The 23,484-nt window shown below is 35.9% G+C and overlaps 1 protein-coding gene across 1 annotated transcript in view; it reads left to right on the forward strand.

Moving 5' to 3' along the window:
* AHR (aryl hydrocarbon receptor) overlaps positions 1 to 23,484 on the forward strand; it is a 69,054-nt gene that overhangs the window by 40,633 nt on the left and 4,937 nt on the right. The window contains exons 3-10 of the mRNA XM_014076330.2: positions 8,839 to 8,954; positions 10,238 to 10,327; positions 11,234 to 11,357; positions 12,351 to 12,481; positions 16,136 to 16,338; positions 18,755 to 18,864; positions 19,603 to 19,744; positions 21,087 to 22,341. Of these exons, the coding sequence (XP_013931805.2) occupies positions 8,839 to 8,954; positions 10,238 to 10,327; positions 11,234 to 11,357; positions 12,351 to 12,481; positions 16,136 to 16,338; positions 18,755 to 18,864; positions 19,603 to 19,744; positions 21,087 to 22,341 (2,171 nt within the window). The remainder of the gene's footprint in view (positions 1 to 8,838; positions 8,955 to 10,237; positions 10,328 to 11,233; positions 11,358 to 12,350; positions 12,482 to 16,135; positions 16,339 to 18,754; positions 18,865 to 19,602; positions 19,745 to 21,086; positions 22,342 to 23,484) is intronic.

Below are 23,484 nucleotides of genomic sequence, written 5' to 3' on the forward strand. Positions count from 1 at the left end.
ATCATTAAATTGTACACAGTAAAATCCTTGCACAAGTTTCATCATGGAAATGTCTTAACAATTACTGTATTTTTCAGAGTATAAGACACATTTTTTTCCTCTCTAAAAAAACATGGAAATGTTGGTGTGTCTTATACACTGAATACAGCCATTTTTGGCCTCCCAAAGTCCTGGACCCGCATCCCTTTTTTGTGAAAAATGAGCCATTTTTCGTAAAAACGGGGGCATTTTTTCCTTCCCCCACCCCTCAGAAGCCCCCATTTTGATGAAAACTGAGTGCTTTTGCCTTCCCCCAGCCCTGCTGAAGCCTGCAGAGTGCTCCTGGGGGCCGGTGAAGTCAAAAACCTTTTTTTCTTACTTACCTCTTTGAAATTATGGTGCGTCTTATACACTGGTACGTCTTATAGTCTGAAAAATACGGTAATGTGCATTGTAAGACAATTCAAATCATCTACTTCAAAGAATGACACATTTGTGTGACTCTTCTAAATGTGGTACACCTAAAATATAAGTTTCTAAATTCTAATTTGATTCACCTTCTGTTAGATGGCAGTATGACAATGAATACCCTAGTGAAAAAGGATCAGTGAAAAAGTCCCTCCATCACCAGAAAAATATTCAGAAAAATTGAAAAGAGAAGAGGAAACATCATGCATGCATTCTGTATTAATTCTCCACTTTGGATTTTTTTTTTTTTTTGAAATTTTGCTTGTCTCAGAGAATTATTTACAAAAATATCAGTTTCTTTATCCATCAGAGAGCTTATCAGGTGGTAGTGGGAAAATAGCTGACCCAGCAGCATGATGGTGTAACTTGATTGTAGAAAAACATTTTGACAGACATCGCCCGAAATCCTTCTTAAAGAAGTCCACTGACAGTCCTAGTGGCATAGAGTTAGACCCACAGGAAGATTGTATTGGGTGAACTGAAAACAAGCTCACCATGCTAGCAGCAAGAAATGCTTAGGGCACTGAAAATGGGTCTTGAACACCAGCAAGTTGTAGGAAGAGACAGAGAAAACTAGCTTCTTGTGCATGAGACCCATATTTAAAGGGGCACTTCATAGCACAGGCTATTAACAAACACTACATAACTTTAGGGGTAGATCAAGTTAAATCAATATTAAATCAAATGATTTTAGTCATAGAACCCCGAACCGAAATTGCTGTTTTCTCTCACAACATATTTTCAAATCAAATTTCAGTTTCTATACCTGCCTACATCAAATCAGAGTTACAAAATTTAGGACAGCTTCAAGTTTAGTTCAGTTTAATATTCTCCTCACTGTAGTTTTGGAAAGGAATTAAAGGAAAACTCTTGGTGAAACACAACATTGCTCCCGTGATATGATACTATAGAAAGAACAACCCTCATTCTTTTTACTACCAATTCTACAGGAACATTTCTCACCAGCTGATTATCCCCTTTTTATCTAAATTTCCCAGGTGTTCTAATAATTTTTGTTTGCAATATTTGTCAGATAACATTAAATAAAGACAGTAAAATATAGTATAAGTATGTTGGAATAAAGAGACCTAAAACAACTGGAGTGAGATAATTTATTAATCAAGTAAACAATTTTTTTGTTGAGAAATAGTCCATTGCCAGAATTGCTCTTACCTATCGTTGAATTGCTTTACACCAGAACAAAATCAGGAGGTCAGTGGCAGACAAAATACTGATAAATCTGTTGGCTCAGGCAATCATGCAGATGATACCATAGCTAGTAGAGAGAGAGAACAAACAGCTTAAGTTAGCTGCTGCTACACACCCTTCTGTTCCAGTTCCTCCAGAAAGGTTGCTCTGCTTTCCAGAGGAAGGATTGATCTAATGGTTCCAGCGTCCTGAGAATTGATACGTATTCAGGACACTGTATATTAGATCGCTTTTTAGAAACTGTTGTCACTGAAGAGACCTGCTAATTCCCAGAAAGGTGGTTTATAAGGCAGAGGTGGGAAACTATGGCCCTTTATGACATGTGAACTTCAACTGTAGTGAACCAACCGATACAGGAACCTTCCTCTGACACACATATATATATCTGCAAAGTTTTATATAGAGAATAAAATTATAAAAGCTGACACAACATGAAGGTCAGTTTAGTATAGTGGTTAAGGCAATAGGTTAGAAATTGGGAGACCATGAGTTCTAGTTGCACCTTAGGGTCAAAGCCATCTGAATGATATTTGGCCAGACTCTCTTTCTCGGCACTAGGAGGAAGACAATGGAAAGCACTTTGGAAATCTTATCCAAAAAAATTCTGCAGTGACTCGTTCTAGGATTTTTTTAAAAAAAAAATCGACACAATGTAGTAGATAATGTTAAAGGCAGAAAGAAATTGAACTGGAAGATTTCCAAGGTCCCGCTCATCTCGTTCTTCTGTTAAATGTATAGAACTGTAGAGAAGTAGAACTAATGAGCCATAAGTAGTATAAAAAGACTATATGGAGGAGAATTTATTTATAATTATATGGACTTGTGCAACATCTAATAAATAAATACCTTATGAATTTATTTTGCTTTATAATTAAGAACCCCTAATTGAATGTACATTTTGTCTCTCATAGCTGAGGTCTACCTATGATGTCAATTACAGGCCTCTCTCATCTTTTTAAGTGGGGAACTTGCACAATTGTTGGCTGACTAAATACTTTTTTGCCCCACTGTATGCCTCATAATCAATTAGTGATCAATGTAGTTGTTAGTTGCAAAGTCATGTCCGATCCATCGCGACCCCGTGGACAATGTTCCTCCAGGCCTTCCTGTCCTCTACCATCCTCTGGACTCTATTTAAGCTCATTCTTACTGCTTTGGTGACTCCATCCAGCCGTCTCATTCTCTGTCATCCCCTTCTTATTTCGCTCTCAATCTTTTCCCAGCATTAGGCTCTTCTCCAGTGACTCCTTCCTTCTCATTAGGTGGCAAAACTCAAAGTATTTGAGTTTCATTTTCAGGACTTGGTCTTTTAAAGAACAGCAAGGTTGATCTTCTCTAGGACTGGTTGATTTGATCACCTTGCAGTCCAAGGGACTTGCAGGAGTCTTTTCCAGCACCATAGATCAAAGGCCTCAATTCTTTAGGGTTTTAGCTTTTCTTAGGTCCAACTTTCATAGCCATACATTGCAACTGGGAAAACCATAGCCTTGCCTATACACACTTTTGTTGGCAGGGTAATGTCTCTGCTTTTTAGTATGCTGTCTAGATTTGCTATAGCTTTCCTCTCCAGGATCACTCCCCACTGATCAATGTAGATCTTTCAATATCAAATACAGATAATTTCTGTATTTGGCACCACTATACAGGACAGATGTTGAATTTTGTACCACTTCCATCTTCTAGATACTTTTCAAATGTAATTCCAACAGAATGAGTTGTAGTAGTCAAGCAGAATGAAACCACACATTATTCTCCTTCTCTTATGAAGAGCTGAGCCTAATAAGTTTTGGAGTAACTTTTCCCTGGAGCCACTTTTTATTCATTGAAGTTGAATTAAAAAATAATTTTCTAAAGACTGGAAAATTGCTATAAGAAAGAAGGAAAGAATTCTTCTGCCTGAATAATGTGGATAATGTGGATAATCCTTCTGCCTGAATAATGTGGATGTGGAAATATTGTATATAACTAATGTGCTTTTATGATACTAGTTTTATTTGTTTTATAAAGCATTCCAGAATTAGAGATTGTTGGACTAGTGAACCATATAGAGAGTTTCACTAGTTTTCCCCTTTTAGTTAGAAATCCTTTTCAGGTATACATTTTGTATTCAAAAAGAGTGTTACATGTGACCCTTCTTTTAGAAAGAACATATTTAAGATTCACTAATGTGAAGTAGTTTTAAATGTATTTAAAATACATTTTAGAATTGTGACTTTTTTGTGTTAAGTGAATGTACGGTATACTATAAAATTGTTCAGTGTTTTTCAGTTTAATATCTTTAGGAACATTATTTATATAATCAATTTCATATCACGGAAACAAAGAAGAATTAAGACTGAAAGGAGAATTTCACTGGATGAGGAACAAATTTTGAGTGAATGTTGGTTAGAACTGCTATTACCAAGCCTATCTTCTGACTGTAAGGGCAGAGAAGGACAATACTTTAACAGAATAGCAGAGTTGGAAGGGACCTTGTGGGTCATTGAGTCCAATCCCCTGCTGAAGCAGGAGACCTGTACTATTTCAGGAAAATGGTTGTCCAATCTCTTATAAACTTCCAGTGTGCAGGGATCCACAACTTCTGGATGCAAATCATTCCACTGATTAATTGTTCTGTCAGGAAATTTACCCTTCTAGGTTGCTTCTCTCCTTGATTAGTTTCCATCCAATGCTTGGTATAGGTGCTTTGGCCAATAGTTGATCTCCTTTTCTTTGTGGCAACCTCTTATGTTGAACCCATCTTCTGGAGTGTTGCCTATTCCTGCCAGCTTAATGTCTTGTGAATTTGATACATTTTCACTGTTATTCCATCCACCAGTAGCTATCCTGCAGTCTTGTTCACGAAACATGTGCCCTCTTGATTCGGGGGATTGAGAAATTCTCCTACAAGACCATGAAGAATTTTTTTGCTCAGCATTTCTCAGACAAAATCACTCAGATCTGTTCTCCATTGAATGCTGACCTCTTAGATAGATGCCAAAGGCATATTCTTGCTATTTTAAATGGTATTGGTTTGAACATGTTGAACCTGAAGACATGGACAGGATCATTAGACATATAGACTGGTCACATGCTTTTTGGATCTATGCTCTCCTGGCTAATAGCTTCCCAGAAGTTATTTTATGGGTAGATTCTGGCAGTGATGAATTTGTCTTTGAGTGAGAGATTTGTTCCTCCATTGGTTCACCCATTCCTCAAATTATTTAAGGATCTCACCATACTGGACTTTCTTTACCCAGTATCTAACCTTTTCTTATGGAAGAAGGTGGTTGAGAATATAGTTAGGCAGCAGCATGATGGGATGGAGGAAATGATCATCTCTATTTGAGTTCTACTTGCAATTTTAACAAGGTTGTACTTTTTCCCCATAATGCCAATTTTCATCTGTATCTTAGAAAATTTTATATTTTGATACACAATACACATCTTTGTGATGCTAGGTTTTCTACCTAATATTTGTTAAATTCCAGAATGCTATATTTCTTAGAGCTAAGGTGAATGTGAGAAACATTTTCAGGGAGAAAAGAAATTTGGGAGCCTAAAATTTTTCCCAAGAATTTTTTTTCCAGTTAACTGTCTTTCTTTTAGATCTTACAGTCTTTCAATCAACTGTTTTTGTGGTGACCTAAAACATTAAAATAAGGCCAGATATATTTTGAGAGTAACATAATATTTTTATGAAAATGCTATTGTTTAGAGGTCTATCAGCATTATTAAAAAATTTACAGAGCCAAGTCAGTTTAATTTAGGTTGTAGTTAAATTAGATAGAGATTGGATCAAGAAATGGAAAAGAAATTGGGTTGGGCATAAATGTTTAGAAGCTGATCCATTAGGGCTAGGCCTGGTTCATCTACTTGCTCTCAGGCCTCTCATGACTTTCTATCTTTATAAATAACTCAGTTTGATATTAATTATACCCTTTGTCAAGCTCTCGGTCTCATATTTTTAGAATTCTCTCTGCAAAGATATATACTTTTGCTTCTTAAAGGAGAATGAAGGTCAATGCTCACCTCTGCTTGTGAAAAAGAAATGGAGCAATAAGGACAGACATTGACAGGTTTGATCAGTAATTTTTAGTAAAAATCAAGTCTTCCAGAGGCTCATATTGCTCCTATCCTCCCATTGTTTAAAAAGAAACATATGTTCATTGCTTTATTTCTTGGGTAAGAGTGACAAAGGGGCGCGGTAGCTCAAGTGGCTAAGACGCTGAACTTGTCGATCAGAAAGGTCGGCATTTTGGCGGTTTGAATCCCTAATGCCGCATAACATAGTGAGCTCCCATTACTTGTCCCAGCTTCTGCCAACATAGCAGTTAGAAAGCATGTAAAAAAGTAACAATATTCGGTGTTTAGTCATGCCAGCCACATGACCATGGAGACATCTTTTCGGCTTTGAAATGGAGATGAGCACCGCCTCCTAGAGTTGGGAATGACTAGCATATATAGATATGCCAGGAGAACCTTTACCTTTAAGGGTGGCAAGCTGGTACAGATAGTCTTCATATTAGAACCATTCATTTTGCGACCATTTGAAATTACAATGGCACTGAAAAAGGTGACTTACATTTAGGACTGTCACACCGTCCCCATGGTCATGTCATCACCATTTACTACCTTTCTAACCATTCTTGACAAGCAAAGGGGAAAGCCTGCATTGTTCATTTAATAATTGCAGTGATTTTCTTAATAGCCATGGCAAAAAAAGCTTATGAAATTCAATACAGCTCAATAACTGAGGGTTGGGGTTTTTTTTGGTATTTTTATTGCTATAAGCTGTCGGGTCATCATGCCCTTATAAACTTGATAATCAAGGTTGTCAGTTGTTGGGAAATTTAGTATCTGACCATGATATTACAAGTTTCTGACTTGTCTCATTCCTAACAACAAGATGAAGGTTTTGTACATCTTGATAATTAAGGAAAAGTTCAATGTCTCTCACAACAGTTTCTCTTTCTCCAAACATATTTTCATCTGGCCAGTCTAGGAATAGTTTTCATGAAATAACTGTTTTAATTGTTTAATAATTTATTAAATTTTACAAAATATACACATAAAATATACAAACTAATATTAATTTGTGAAGATACAGTTGCTTCAGAATACATTTCGGGAGTTGTTTATTTTTCATCATGCCTATTGGTTTGAAGTATAAAGAAGGATTTATTTCCACAAAACTTGCATTTTTCATTTAAAAAAAAAATCCTACCTATGTTTACTTTGAAATGATTCTTACTATATTTCATCCATTTTTATTTGATTCAAAAGAATGAAGGAGTTTCATTTTATTCATCCTGAAAAGGGAAATTAATTAGTTACATAATAAATTAAATAAATACAATTGTATCTTTATAACCATGTTCTTGCATAACAGAACATGTTATGCATAACAGAACATGTTATGCATAACAGAACAGACTAACTATATTCATGTTCTTGCATAACAGAACAGACTAACTATAAGAGAAAAAGCAGCTAAACAGTGTGAATTGTATTTAACAGTCAAATTGCAGTTCAGAAAACTATGTCCTTTTTTTCTGCTACTGCTGTAGTCTCACTTAAATTAGAATCTCCATTGAAGTATTCAACTCTTTGTGACTTCATGGAAATATTACTGTGGTTTTTTTGCCAATTGCAGAAGTGGTTGCCATTGCATTCTTTCAGAGTGGTTTTCCAGTAAGCCCCTTTAGCACTAATATTTTTTGGAGATCTTTAAGTATTAACCATATTTGACTATGCTTAATTTCTTGGCTCAGACAAGGCTACCCTGATGTTGCCATGTGCCAAAATGTTGCTGAATTTCCACACAAAAATAACAGGATTTACTTGTAGCTTTTGGGACTCACACCTTTTATTACTTAAATATTTCAAAGAAATAACTTTTGGGGGGCAAATCTAGACGAGGCTAATTTGTAGTTGCTTCTTAATAAGAAAAACTGCTTCTTTCTTTGGCTTTTTAAATACAGGTACTTTATATACTCTGTATTTCATCCTTAATGAAATTTACTTTTTACTACCATTGTAGTAAAATTCAAATACTATATATGTTTAATAATTAAAAGATTAACTCTGTTGTAAAATATAATACATATTGGAACTAATCTTTCCAAAATTCATTTTCTAATCAATTTTATTGTCTGGAAATTGCATACCACTTTGGAAAAGTTGGAAACTTTGGAAAGCACTGCGAGGTCATTATTGTAACTATCCTGCAGTGACAAATATTAGACAGGTGACAAAATTACATTCTTAGTTAGCATCATTAATACAGGCCAAAATAGATTTTATGTTACAGTGACCAACAGAGATGTTAAATACATGAAATTAGCTTTGGGATCAGTCATTAGTAGTGTTGCATTTAATTTTTCACTTGAACAAACAGGATAGATTTAATAGCTTGAGGTGGGTTGTTTGGGTGAAGCAAAGGAACAATTTTAATCTATTCCAATAAGACTACGCAAGACATTTGGAAAAATAAGCTTTACAAAAGATACTACCAAACCAAGTTTTCTAAAAACTTCACAGTAGATACACTATTTGGAAGAAGTACAAGGCTGTTTGAAGGCTGCCCCTAGCGATAATGCACAGCTGCTTCACTGGCACTTTTAGAAAAAACAATTGGGAATAGCCTTTAAAACAGACATAACATTCTTTAAAATGTAGCTGACTTAATATTTCAAGGACTGCTGCTTGATTGGCTTGGCTTCCTTTGTAGATATCCAATCATCAAGAAGTTACTTTTTTTTTCCAATGGAGAAGTGGGAGGATACCTAAACCCATCAACTAAGCAATCTTCCAATTGCAATATTGCTGTGTTGGGCAGTTGGTTCTCCATTGGCTGGTGGTATAAAGGGAGGGTCAAGCAAAGCCGGAGGGGTTTGCTTAGTATTTCTTGCACACCAAATCAGAATACTTACCATTTGCTGGCAAACCAGAGTAGAGATAGGTTAAGAATTTATGCATTTTAGACTAATATAACTGTTTGACTATAGTGACTAGATAGAATTTTTGTGTTGCTGTATTGCTTTTATTTTCTTCTATATTTCATATTGTCTACACAGAGTGGTAAAGTATGCATTTTATTAATATTATTTCAGAATTACATTTTGATTGGGTACATTTATCCAATTTACTTCTGCGAAATGCTTATAATACTTTTTGAATATTTCATTTTTTCCCCTACAGTTACATTGAAGTCAAGGAGTTCAGCAAAGCCTGAAAGAAACAGCATGCAGGACAGCAACAGCATCGTGCAGACCAGAGGGAGAATGAATATGCTAGAAGGTGAACTTTTGCTGCAGGTAATTATCATCATTACTGTGAATATTTCAAAGGAATTTCTTACAGCAATGTACAAAGGAACTTTATATTGCAAAATGCCTTGGGTCTGCCCAGTTATTATTATTAATACAATTTTGGGACTGTTTGTAGAGGTTTTCTTCTTTTTTGTTGTTGCTTTTTTTTTTTGCTTTTCCTTTGTTTTACTACTTCAATAAAAGGAATCACTTTCCCAATTTCATGGACTTCTGAATTACTAATCTCTTAACAGACTTGTTTGCTATTTGAGGAAGAGTTATGATATCATACATCTGTGGAGATTTCAATTGTCCCGGTCATGATTATCCCGAAGGTGCTTTTCCAAAAGCAACTGCTTTTCCAAAAGCAACTGGACTTCACTTTTTTTCTTTCAAAACATTTCACTTCTTATCCAAGAGACTTCTTCTGTCCTTTAGAATAGAAGAAACTTCTTGGATGAGCAGCGGAAATGTTTTCAAAGAAAAAAAACCCAAGAAAGTCCAGTTGCCTTTTGAAAAGCACTTTTGGGAATCATCATTCATTTCTCCACTGATTTAATAGGACAGCATTCTCTTTCTCAGCCCAGATTGTAGTAGTAGATGATTTATAAATAAATAAATTTTGCCTGGCAGTTAAACAAATGTTGGATAATAGTTTGGTTGCAATTCTTCTGGCAACAAATTGCAGTTGTTTCCCTAATAGATCAAATTAAGGGACATTATGCTTGCTTGATTCTTATTTTGTGCAACGTATGAATCTACTCAATGTTAATTTTTATGTACTGGTTTTTATGTACTGTACATCCCACTGGTTTTCTGAAAATCTATGATTGAAAAATCTCACTTTTGTGCCATTTAGCCACTGTATGTAAGTAGCCTAAAAACTTGCATGTCTTACATTTTAAAAAACCTAAAACCTCAATTTCTCTTTTAATTCTTCTTGTTGTCTATCTGGTTTTGGCTTTATATTTAACTCTTATGCCAATATTAAAAAGTACCTCGGAAAATATAAAAGGTTTTTTTTTTTAGATTTTTTTTCTATTTCACCCCCCCTGGTTCCTTAAAAATCTATTCACAAAAATCAGTGTGCTTTCTAAAGTATTACTTTAAATTAAAAGGCTAGAATTGGAAATATAATTCTGCTGCTTTGTTTGGTGCATACACAAAGTGTTGTTAAGATTATTATATCACACTATTGCTATTTGTGTACTAGTAAATTGTTCATGCATGATCAATAAGTCATTTTAAAACCAATGCTTTTTTAAAAACCATATTGCTATTGTTTTCAGGCATTAAATGGCTTTGTGCTAGTTGTCACATCAGATGCCCACATATTTTATGTGTCTTCTACAATCCAGGATTATTTGGGTTTCCAGCAGGTATGCACTTAAATTATAGATTTTTTAAACAATTTATATTATTACTATATTGTTGTTACATAGTGAAATGCAACTTTTTAAACATCACTTGCTTGGCTCACTGAAAAAATAGTGGGGTGCACAAACAATTCAGGAAATTGTTATGGTACTCATTTTAAAGACAACTATTCATTTTTCTCCCTGTTCAATTTCCCCCCCAGAGCTGTTAACTTCTCGGAGCATATTAAAATATGGTTTGTCCTCATTATATGTCTTATCCCTAATGTCATCTACTGTTTTCACAGATAACAAGCATTCAAATGACTATAGGAGGCCTTAAAAATTAAGAAATGTTATTAAAAAGGCAACATGGTGGCTTAAATATATGTTAAAGTTTTTAAACTTTTTATATAAGTTTAAGTTTTGATTCCAAACTATATTCTGTAATCCTCTTCTGTGGATGAATGGACTACATTCATTTCTATGTTCACATCTCTTCTAAAGAAACCCACTCCAGACTTTTTTCTCTTCCGCATACATCTAGTTATCAATTGAAGAAAATATTTGGAGTTCATACTTGAATTGTGGCATCCTTGGTGCTCTCTGAGCTTGGTTGTTTTGGCTACAGACATTGGTTGTTTTCTTGCAGAGAGTGAAACCTCTGCTAAAAAAACAACCAACCGCAAAAGGCACTAAGGACCCTACATTTCTAGATTCTAGATGTTTAGTCTATCCTTTCTTCGCTAGTAACATTATTCCATAATGATAAAAAAGTATTTAACTTATTCAATAGGTTTTTTTTCCATGTAAATCATTTTCCTGTGTTATTTCTCAATTATACTCAGATAAACTCTGGCGCTCATTCTATTAATCAGATTTGGTGAATAAAATGCCTGAAATATTTTTATTATTATTTCTTCGATGTAGTCTGACATTATACACCAGTGTGTATTTGAATTAATTCACACAGAAGATAGACCAGAATTCCAGCGTCAGATTCACTGGGCTCTTAATCCTATACAGTCCACAGATTCTGGACAGATAATGCAAGGTGAGGATCTGATAGATGCAAGTAAATACATAATCAGGTTAAAATTTACAGATAACTGAAAAGGTGATTCATAATGCATTTGCTACTTTACATCAGAAGACTACATCAATACAAGATGCCCTTAATTGTATGCATCTTATCAGTTTTTAAAGGGAAAGTTTAAAAAACTGTAATCTCTTCAAGAAGTATAATTTGAAGCAGATAGAATAACTACCACTTATTTTAAGTACATGTCAACTTTATAAAATATATAGCTTACTTTGCTCATAAAAACATTTTGGTACATTAAATTTAAAGGTTTAATTTAGACAATAATTGTAAATTAAAATTGATTTTCTATATGATCTGTGTGAGGTGGATAGACAATAAATAGATAGATAGATAGATAGATAGATAGATAGATAGATAGATAGATAGATAGATAGATAGACAGACAGACAGACAGACAGACAGACAGACAGACAGACAGATTTTTAATTCCAATTGTAGATAGATAGATAGATAGATAGATAGATAGATAGATAGATAGATAGATAGATAGATAGATAGATAGATTTGAAATTAAAAATATACGTCAGTTAAATTTGTCTGTTTAGAAGTGAATAAATAATGTTGAAAACAGAAAAAGCAACTGCATGGGAAAACAGTGGAAGTTTTGGTTATGAACAAAAAATTACATGAATTTTCAGGAAAGAAAAACTGATAAGAGAAAGCCTAATAATACATACCTTTCCATATGAAACAATCTCATTTCCTAAAATCTAAAATGATGTCAGTTTTTATACTATGTGAGTGACAAATAAAATGTCATAGTTAAAAAATAAAGTAATTGAATATAATATTTCACTTAATTGTTCTTCTTCACTCACTTTTTGTTGCTGCATACTTTCTTAGCATGCCATTCAAAGTCTGGTTGGGAAGAAACTTAAATTGCAATTTTTATAATGCAAATTTTATTCAAAGAGATTCTAAGATTATTTTTCCCTCTTATAGGAGATAATGGCTTTCAACAAACAGCAACATATTACAACCCTGACCAGCTTCCCCCAGAGAATTCGTCCTTCATGGAGCGAAATTTCATTTGTAGGTTACGCTGCCTCTTGGATAATTCATCTGGATTTTTGGTGAGTACATAATTATTTGATTTCAGTGAACAGTTTAATTTCTCATGATAGCAATGCTCTATGGCAAATCTTTGGTTTATAGCCTCTCCACCACACCTTTGTTATCCTACACATATTATCCTATAAAAGCCTGTTGCCACAAAACAATATATAATATCTGCTAATTACCATATTTTTCGGAGTATAAGACACACCAAGGTTTTGAAGAGACAAATTTTTTAAAAAGGTAGGTAGGGAGAGGGAGAGGGGGGAAGGGGGGGAGAAATACAGTATGTAGGTAGGGAGACAAAGAGTAGGTAAATAAAAAGATAGAGAGATAGAGAAATACAGTAGGTAGGTAGGTAGGGAAAGAGCGTGTGTGTAGGTAGGTAGGTAATAGAGATAGAGACAGAGAAATAGAGATAGAGAAATACAGTAGATAGGTGTGGGGAGAGAGAGATAGTAGGTAGGTAGGTACGTAGATAGATAGAGGGGGAGAGAGAGAAATACAATAGATAGGTAGGGAGAGAAAGAGAGAGCAGGTAGGTAGGTAGATGTTTCCAGGTGTATTTATCCATGTGCTGGAGAAGAAATCGCTGACAATCTGCAGCACCTAAGACTTTGTTTCTGCTGGCACAGGACTTGATCAATGTAATTCTCATCTATTAGTTAAAGAGCTGATTTCCAAAAGGGGAAAAAAAGTTCTTGCACTCTGCAAACCTTCCAAAAACGGCCCATTTTTCACAAAAACAGGCCGATTTTTTGTCAAAACAATTGCATGCATAGCCTTACGGAGGCTTATAGAGTGCTGCTGAGGGCTGGGAGGGAGGGAAACAGCCTGTTTTTTGCTCATTTCTGCCCTTCCCAGTCCCCAGGAGCTCTCTGAAAGCCTCCATAAGGGTATGTACCACCATTTTGGTAAAGGGGTGGGGCTTCGGGAGGCAAAAAAATGCTGTATTTGATGTATAAGACGCACCCAGATTTTCACCCTCTTTTTTGAGGAAAAAAGGTGTGTCTCATACTCCCAAAAATATGGTAAGTACACAAAATTGTGTTGACCACAATCAGTGAAAAAAATCTTTGAAAGTAGCTAAATTTGGTAGGACATAATGTCTCAAGAGTACGTTGCAAAATGGGTATAGTATATTTTAATGTGTCATAAGAAACCTGCAGTACATACATGCATACTACTAGCAGCAATTTTAACACTACTGCATAAAAGGAAAAGAAGTGGGGGGGGGGGAGATAGAGAGATATTAGAACTCATAAAAGTTCTTGTTCGGTAAGTTTTCCCTCATTCCCAGAACAGTAAATGGAACTAGGGAGGGAGGACTACCACAGCAATCTACAGAAAAGTTGGAAGAAGATTTTTGAAAGAATTCTGAAAATATAATTCTAAATAGCATATGAAATAATGAAAATCAGATATACATGTATTCTGGAGGCAAGAAGGATTCCCTTGACCTTTTGAATTATTAATTTGGCCTACACTACCAGGAAATAAGAGCAATAATTAATCAGATTCACTTCTGCACAGGCCACGTTGAATAGCAAAGCAAAGGAAAATAGCCAAAACATTACAAAGGTTACTAAAACATTGCTAACTTCTAGAATTCACACATTGCAAACTGTGATTTATGAATCTTCAATATCTGAAAAGAATAAACAGTAGACAGTCAATGCCATTAGGTTAACTCATAAATTGAACTTATTTTCCATTTTAAAATGGAATGTTTAGAAATAGGAATATCCTGCTTATTAGGCAGGCAAGAACAAATTTTCTTAAGTCAAAATAGTTCTTAATTAATCTTAATTTCCTATCCTGAGTTTACTTTTTTATAAGTAAATGAAGGTAATGAACATCCATAATACTCCTTCATCCTCCTATTTTCCCCACAACAACCATATGAGGTGGGTTAGACTGAGAGAATTATTGTCCCAAAGTCACTCAGCGAGCTTTATGCCTAAGGTAGGACTGGAACTGCATTTTCCTGATTTCTTCCGGTACCTTAAACACTAGACCAGACTGGTTCTAAATATTTCGCTTTAGGATAATTACATGGCACCTATTCTAAGTTCACAAGAAGTTCTTTCCTTTATGGATATCTTAACACATTCTTAAGAATATGAGGAGTTGCAATAAAGAAAGATTTTTTTAAGCTAAACCTTAAGATGGTGTGTTTATGTCTCTCATTCAAAGAATTCCATTTCTAATGCCAATCTTCAATATACATAAGAATCACAGTAGGACATTGAAGTGCAGTCCTTTAAGTTGTCAATTGAATGTCTTCCAGTAGTTAAAAATGTTTACACCTGTTTACCTTGGAGCCATTTCACATATGTCAGATTATCTTGGATTTTTAAGAGTATTTCAGTGCCACTCACAATGAAAAAGAAAGCTTAGGATAACCATAAAACTTCTGTAGTTATTATTCTGAGGCGAACCTTCAAACGTCAGAAGACTGAAAAGTAACTTCCAAAATTTTGAAGGATCTAAGTTGCTTTTAAGACATTGCCCTTTATTTATCTTTTAGTCTTTTAAAAGACGAAATAATTATTTATTTCTTGACATAATAGAAGAGAGAATGGTCAGATTTTAAACTGAGCTCGAGACCCTGCTTTGTACCATAAAGTTGAAAAGGAAACACATCCCGTTTTTCTTGAATCAAGATTTCAGCAAACAGATTGCTCTGGTTTTCATATTTGACCTGCAGCCAGAAACTATCGTGAAGTATTTTAATTTAGAGTAATAATTAATAGTGTATCAAGAAACATTAACATTAATACAGGTAGCCCTCGATTTACAACTACAACTTTGCCCAAAATTTTCATTGGTAAGCAGACAGTTGTTAAGATAATTTTGCTCCATTTTATGACATTTCTTACCACAGTTGTTAAGTGAATCACCACAGTTATGAAAGTTAATAACATGATTTTTAAGTGAATCTGGATTCCTCTTTTTTACTTTGCTTGTCACAGCATTGAAAAGGTGATCACATGACCCTGGGATACTGAAACCGTAATAAATATATGTTAGTTGCAAAGCAACCAAATTTTGATCATGTGACCACGGAGGTGCTGCAAAGTGTGAAAAATGATCATGAGTCACTTTTTTCAGTGATGAATAGTCATTAAAGATGGTTGTAAGTAGAGCACTATCTATATACCAAAGTGTATATTAGTGATACTACTATAGGTAGTCCTTGACTTAGACCAAAATTTAGCCCCAAATTTCCACTACTAAGCCATGGTTAAATGAGTTTTGTTACATTTTACAATCTCTTTTGCTATAAGTTAAGTAAATCAAGTGTATCATGCAGTTGTTAAATGAATCTGACTTCCCCTATTGACTTGCTTATTAGAAGCTGTCTGAGAATGTTACAAATGGTGATCACATGACTTTGGGACAGTGCAATTGTCATTCATCCATGCCAGTTGCCAAGCACCCAAATTTTGATCACATGACCATAGGGGTGGGTGCTACATGGTCGTAAGTGTGACAAACAATTATAAGCCACTTTTTTCAGTGTCATTGTAATGTTGAACGATGATTAAACAAATACCAGTACCAGTAATTGCAATTTTTTCTTTCACTGCAATTGTCTTTTGCGAGGAGATGAATATGGATTAAAACTAAAGAATATGATTACATCTTTTTTTTTTCTTCTTCTAAAGGCTATGAATTTTCAAGGGCGATTGAAGTTTCTCCATGGTCAGAACAAGAAAGGGAAAGATGGAACTGTTATATCTCCCCAGCTAGCTTTGTTTGCAGTGGCTACTCCACTTCAGCCACCTTCCATTCTTGAAATTCGTACAAAGAATTTTATTTTCAGAACCAAACATAAGCTGGACTTTACACCAATTGGATGTGACGCAAAGTAAGTTTAAAAAGATAAATAATGAATATTTTTGTTTATTGGGATTTATTGTTTTTATTTATTGGGATTTATATGCCGCCCTTTTCCCTGAGGGGACTCAGGGCGGCTTACAACCACAGGGGAGGGGGGTGCAAGGTCAAAAACAAAACAATATGTGCACAAAGAAAAAATAATAAAACACAACTTTCATTCAGCGATCAAACACTCGGGCGGGTAATTGGAAACCTATCCCCAGGCCTGCTGGGAGAGCCAGATCTTGAGGGCTGCGCGGAAGGTCTGGATAGTGGTGAGGGTACGGATCTCCATGGGGAGCTCGTTCCACAGGGTCGGGGCGGCAACAGAAAAGGCTCTCCTCCGTGTGGTCGCCAGTCGACATTGACTGGCAGATGGAATTCGGAGGAGGCCCAGTCTGTGCGATCTAATTGGTCGATTTAGGGAGGTAATCGGCAGAAGGCGGTCTCTCAAGTACCCAGACCCGCTACCATGGAGTGCTTTAAAGATGGTCATCAGTATCCTGAAGCGCACCCGGAGACCAACAGGCAGCCAATGCAGCTCGCGGAGGACAGGTGTAACGTGGGCGAACCGCGGTGCGCCCACTATCACTCGCGCGGCTGCATTTTGGACTAGCTGCAGTCGCCGGATGCACTTCAGGGGCAACCCCATGTAGAGCCCATTGCAGTATTCCAGTCTAGAGATCACAAGGGCTCGAGTGACTGTTGTGAGAGCCCCCCGGTCTAGGTAGGGCCGCAACTGGCGGACCAGGCGAACCTGGGCAAATGCCCCCCTGGTCACAGCTGACAGCTGGTGATCGAAAGTCAGCTGTGGGTCCAGGAGGACTCCTAAGTTGCGGACCCTATCTGAGGGGTATAAAATTTGACCCCCCAGCCTAAGCGTTGGTATATTAGCCAAATTATTGGGGGGGAAACACAACAGCCACTCGGTCTTATCCGGGTTGAGTACCAGTTTGTTAGCACTCATCCAGTTCCTAACGGCCTCCAAACCCTGGTTCATCACGTCCACCGCTTCATTGAGTTGGCACGGGGCGGACAGATACAATTGCGTATCGTCCGCATATTGATGGTATTTTATCCCGTGCCTCCGAATGATCTCGCCCAGCGGTTTCATGTATATGTTAAATAGTAGGGGGGATAGGACCGAACCCTGAGGTACCCCACATGTTAGGGGCCTCAGGGACGATCTCTGCCCCCCGACCAACACCGACTGCGACCTGTCCGAGAGGTAGGAGGAGAACCACCGCAGAACAGTGCCTCCCACTCCCACCTCCCGCAGTCGTCGCAGAAGGATACCATGGTCGATGGTATCGAAAGCCGCTGAGAGGTCAAGGAGAACCAGGATGGACGCATAGCCTCCATCTCTGGCCCTCCAGAGATCATCGGTCAATGCGACCAAAGCGGTTTCTGTGCTGTAACCAGGTCTGAAGCCGGACTGGAAGGGGTCAAGATAGCTAGCTTCCTCCAAGGCCCGTTGAAGCTGAAAGGCCATGTGTTTGTCCATGTGTGCTGAGTTGTACACCATAATTTCAACATGTAAGGACAGTTCTTTAAAATATCAGTACCATTTTCTTTTCATTCTTACTTTATTTGTTATATAAAGAATTATTGCTCAGAATAATCATAATCCACTGATACTTTTGATATAGTAAGTTTTAGATATATATTTAGGAAGGCAGCTACATTTGGTTAGGTCATTTTTCTATACAATTATTGTTAGCAAAATCTTCTAAATTATGTTATATTCAGTTTTATGCCCACATTGTTGCTTTATTTATTTAATATTAATCTTACTTTTCCCCCAACAAGTATTATCAGACAGTTTCAGCATCAATCACAAATAGTTAAGAATATGCATTCTTTTTCTCATGCCCTCAGACATGTAAAAATACAAGTGGGATTCTTTTCTTAAGGCTTTTTTTGGGGATTCTGAAAGGCACATCTCTTTTAAAATGTCCTCTTGGGCATTATTAAAAGAGAGGGCAGCATTGTTTGTATCACCCTCCCAATCCAATGACTGTTTTGCTTCTGGGAGCAGGTAAAACAATTTTCTTAATCTCTGCTTAGAGGGTGACATGCCCCAGAACATTTTTTTCTTTCCCCCCCAAGGTTTGGAAAAGTCATAAATCCTGGTCAGAACAGCCCCTGCTGATTCTGTACAGTTCAAGGACTGATATCTTAAGATAGTAACTGCAGAGAGCCAGACCGTGTTTCACTTTTCCCCATTATTTAAACAGATGCTCTGACATTTCCACTCATTCTGTTGTGAAGAACAGTTGTAGTAATGTTCTTGCTTGTAGCTGTTCTTTCCAACTGACCTATTGAATGCTGATACTGATGATGTGGTTAGTATTTTTTTTTCCTCTGAGTGACTGATAAAAAATTGTGTCAAATATATCTTTCAGGGGAAGAATTGTGCTGGGTTACACTGAGGCAGAACTTTGCATGAGAGGAACAGGATACCAGTTTATCCATGCAGCCGATATGCTTTACTGTGCTGAGAACCATGTCAGAAGTAAGAGATATATCTTGATGAGGTCTTGATAAGGAGAGAAATAAGTGCCAGAATAAGTTTTTAAGTATATCTTAATATATATTTTCTTTTATTTTCAACTTTCCTTTAGACATCTCCTTTTACTAAATATAAGTTTATGTTGGAAGAGGCAGTATTTTAATATGCCCATGTGAATTATTTTTGCTTAAACCTACATATTCTGATCACATCCCACTCTGTATTTTCTGCCACTAGATCCATTTTCAGTTAGAACATGTATATTAAAGTATTTTTCTAAAGGCAAAGAATGTATTGCAGTATTTGCTGTATTTAAATATTTTTAAATCAATACTTTATGTTGATTGATTGAACTTCTTCTAAAAATGTTTTATCGGAAATACTTCTCCCCTTTCCTTAATGGAAGTCTTGTCATCGTGTTTCATTTGTTCTTATAAACAGCTCTCTTTTTCACCAATACAGAACAGCAAGTAAAAGATATCTTTATCTTATTTAAATATTGCTCCTCTAATAAATAGTGGACAATATTGATAACCAATGTATAGTGATTGATCTGTTGGGTGCCAGATCTACTGAAGGTAATTATTAGGATATTTTAACAGTGTTAAGATCCTTTAATTTTGTTTTCACCCAAGGTATGGTTTACTCAGCTGTATAAGAATTTGATGAAAGTATGCTAATAAATATGAATATTAAATATAATTAATATATTAATTGAAATATTTCTGTATTTATTTTTAGTGATAAAAACTGGAGAGAGTGGTATGACAGTATTTAGACTTCTTACCAAGGAAAATCGATGGGCCTGGGTTCAAGCAAATGCTCGCTTAGTTTATAAAAATGGAAGACCAGATTATATCATTGCCACACAGAGACCTCTTACGTAAGTATTTGCCAAGATAAGTTTATAACTATCAACTCCTAAATCAGATAAATCAGCATATTCTAATATAGATCCGGGCTGGCTTATTTTCCTTATTATTTCATAGAGGAGTATTTTATGATGAAAAGTCCAAAATGTTCATAATTCATATAATTAGTATGGATTCTTTTAAAGTAAATAATTGGAAATGTGTACTGCTGAAAAATTATTGTATTGCTATTAAATTTTGATTATTGTTCTCATACTTTTTATATTTCACATAGCTCTTTGTGGTTGCACTCATTTTTATACTCTAAGTAAATGAAGTAATGAAGATTTGTGGCCATTTCAAATATTTTCCCCTACTATTTTATGTTTTTAGGTTTGTAACAAAAATGCTTCATAGAAGCCAAATGTTTAAGAAACAATCATTAGAGGAATTCCTTTTACAAAATAAAGTGGTTGGAATAAAACTTAATAGAATTATTAGTAGAAGCATCCACACAATGAATGTTGATAAAGAATAGTCCTTTATGACATTAAAGATTTAAAGGATACATTTCACACAAAAGTAAAAATAAAAAATAGGATATGCACAAATTATAAAAATGCTCAGTCATATTTTCCCTTTCCCTTTTTTTTTAATCCACTCTTCTTGTAATCAGTTTTTTGTAAAAAACAAAACAAAAAACCTCTGTTATAGTATTGGAGCAAGGCAAATCATCATTTTAAAACAAATAAATAAGCAAAAAATCCCAAACATTGAGCTGTGGTGGCACAGTGGTTAAAGTGCAGTACTGCAGGCTACTTCTGCTGACTGCTATCTGACTGCAGTTTGGCAGTTCAAATATCACCTGGCTAAAGGTTGACTCAGCCTTCCATCCTTCTGAGATCGATAAAATGGGGACCCAAATTGTTGAGAACAATATGCTGACTCTGTAAACCCTTAGAGTGGGCTGTAAAGCATAAGTCTACATGCTGTTGCTATTGTAAGCTTGATTTTTAAAATAAAAAACAAATAAGCTTGATTTGGGAATGCAATTCTTATATGACTGCAAAGAATTATACAGTGATCAATTTAATGATGTGTCCCATCCATCCTGCAAGTGTTATTTTTTACTAATTTATATTTCTTATATATTCTTAATTTATAGCTTCTATATAAAATCCTGTAAGCTCCTATTCTATCTCATTTAGACAGGTTCAAACTCATTTTAATAATCAAGTTAATAGATTATAATATATTTATAATTATTAACAATCTAGATTTTCTACTAGATTATTTCTGTGCACACTAGATATTTCACTACATATTTCACTACTAAAATTCAATTAATTTTACTCTCTGTGTTTTTCAATTCAGAGATGAAGAGGGGGCAGAGCATTTACGAAAGCGCAATATGAAACTGCCTTTCATGTTTGCTACAGGTGAGGCTGTATTGTATGAAGTAGTATTTCCTCAGCCTGGCATAATGGATTCATCTCAGACAAAGGTTAAAAGTGGTATTGGAAAAGGAGCTGTTCCCAAGGCTGTACTGTGCAAAGAATCTGTTGATCCCAATTCACTTTTGGGAGCAATGTTGCAGCAGGATGAATCAGTTTATCTTTGCCCACCTGCTTCAAATAAAATATCTCTTGAGAGGGATTTTTTTGCAGACACTAGAGGTGAATTGATGGCCAGAAATTGGCAGGATGCTCTTTTATCAGTAGGGAATAATAGCATCCTCAAACAAGAGCTGACTGACTGTCCTCAAGATAGTAACTTGATGGTCCCCGAAGAAAATGTAGGGCTTTTTCAGGATAACAAAAACAGTGAATTGTTCAGTATCATGAATATGCTCGAGACTGACTTTGATGATGTAGACTTTAATTTTCAGCAGGACGATGAGTTTTTTAAGAATGATTTTGCTGGTGTGGATGAGATCAGAGATGGTGACATAACTGATGAAATCTTGACCTATGTTCAGGAGTCTTTAAATAAGACGGATGTCTTGTATTCAAGTTGCCAGCAACAGGAGCCCATGTTTCAGAATTCTGCTTGTTTAATGCAACAGCAAATAGATCAGCAGCAGATACCAACAATGATGGAACCGCAGCTGCCACAGCAGCTGCCACAGCAACAGCAACTGTGCCAAAAGATGAAGCACATGCAGGTAAATGGGATGTTCACAGACTGGAACTCTCTCAGCAGCACAACTCTTAACCCTTCCCAACAGCAGATACAACCATTTGACTTTTCTGACATACAAGAAATAACTCAGGAGTTTCCTTACAAATCTGAAGACAGTACAGCATCATATGCCTGTAGAGAGGAATATGCTCCTTACAAGCAACCTACCAGCATGATGTCACAATTCCCAGATTTTACAGAGGTAGACTTTTTCACTGAAAACTTTAATCTGTCTACTTTTCCAAGTTCTTCTGATTTAGATTTTCTCAACTGTTTTCAAATCCCTGAAAGTCAGTCCTATGAGCAGACCTCTCAGCAAGTTACAGAAACTTCGGAGCCATGCTATGCTGGTGCTTTGTCAATGTATCAGTGTGTGTCTGAAGCCCAGGCAAATGGGTCAGAGCAAATGCAGTATGATCCTGTATTATTGGAACAACAGCCATCAAAGGTATGGAAATAACACTTTTAAAACAGTCTTGTAGAGTTTTTTTACTGTTATATGTGCTCACTGTTATAGTAAGCCAAAATATAGAAAATTCCAGTTTTATCTTCTGAATATTATTCATCCATTATTTGTGCAATTAAATGAGTCAGAAACTAACTGGGATAAAAACAGCTAATAGCAAGTCATACCCAATAAGACTCAGAAATAGTACATAAAATAGACAAAATGATGTGAAGTATACACCAAATGGACTGCCTCTAATAGTAAATAATAAAATATACAGGATATATAGTTTTTGAAATGTACCATATTTGTCAGACCCTGAGAAAAATCTATAACAAGCTAATCTGAAATATAACTCACGAGTGATCTTTTCCTCTGTTTAGGTCAGGTAGCTGTTTTCCCCAGTTAACAGCCTACAGATGGACCACTGGACCTCAATATAACAGCAAATCTATTTTGTCTTCAAAGCCACAATCATGTAGCTCTGTGCAAACCAGTATAGTCCCAGACATCATCATCATCATTATGATATCATAGATACTTTATAAAGCAAGATTTTTATTGAAAAGAGAGAGAAATACTTCTTTATTAATAATGGAATAACTAAAAATATTGGGCTGTTTCCACAGTGGTCTGAGGATAAGACAAAATCATTGTCCAATAGAAAACTGGGGTATGAGGGATTAGTCAGTCCTAAATTAACTATTTTGAAATCAGGTTGACTTAACTTTTCATAATGAATAAATGTACCCTATTTTTCGGACTATAAGACGCGCCAGGGTATAAGATCCACCAAGATTTTGAAAAGGTACATTTTTGAAAAAACCGTATTTGCCCTCCCTGGCCTCCAGGAGCAATCTGTGGGCCTCCCAAACCTTCTGCACGCCCCATTTTTTGTGAAAAATGGGGCATGCAGAGAGTTTGAGAGGCCTGCAAAGTGTTTCTGGGGGCTGGGGAGGGCAAAAATGAACAAAAAAATCACCCATATTTTGCAAAAAACAGGGCATGCAGAGGCTTTGAGAGGCTTGTAGTGTGATCCTGGGGGCTGGGGAGGGCAAAAAAGAGCAACAAATTGCCTGTTTCTTGCTCATCTTTGGCCTCCCAGCCCCCAGGAACACTTTGCAGGCCTCCCAAACCCTCTAA

The sequence above is a fragment of the Thamnophis sirtalis genome, unplaced genomic scaffold (assembly GCF_051295495.1).
Source record: "Thamnophis sirtalis isolate CommonGarterSnake01/CBP01778 unplaced genomic scaffold, rThaSir2_p1.2 scaffold_4, whole genome shotgun sequence".
NCBI lineage: Eukaryota > Metazoa > Chordata > Lepidosauria > Squamata > Natricidae > Thamnophis > Thamnophis sirtalis.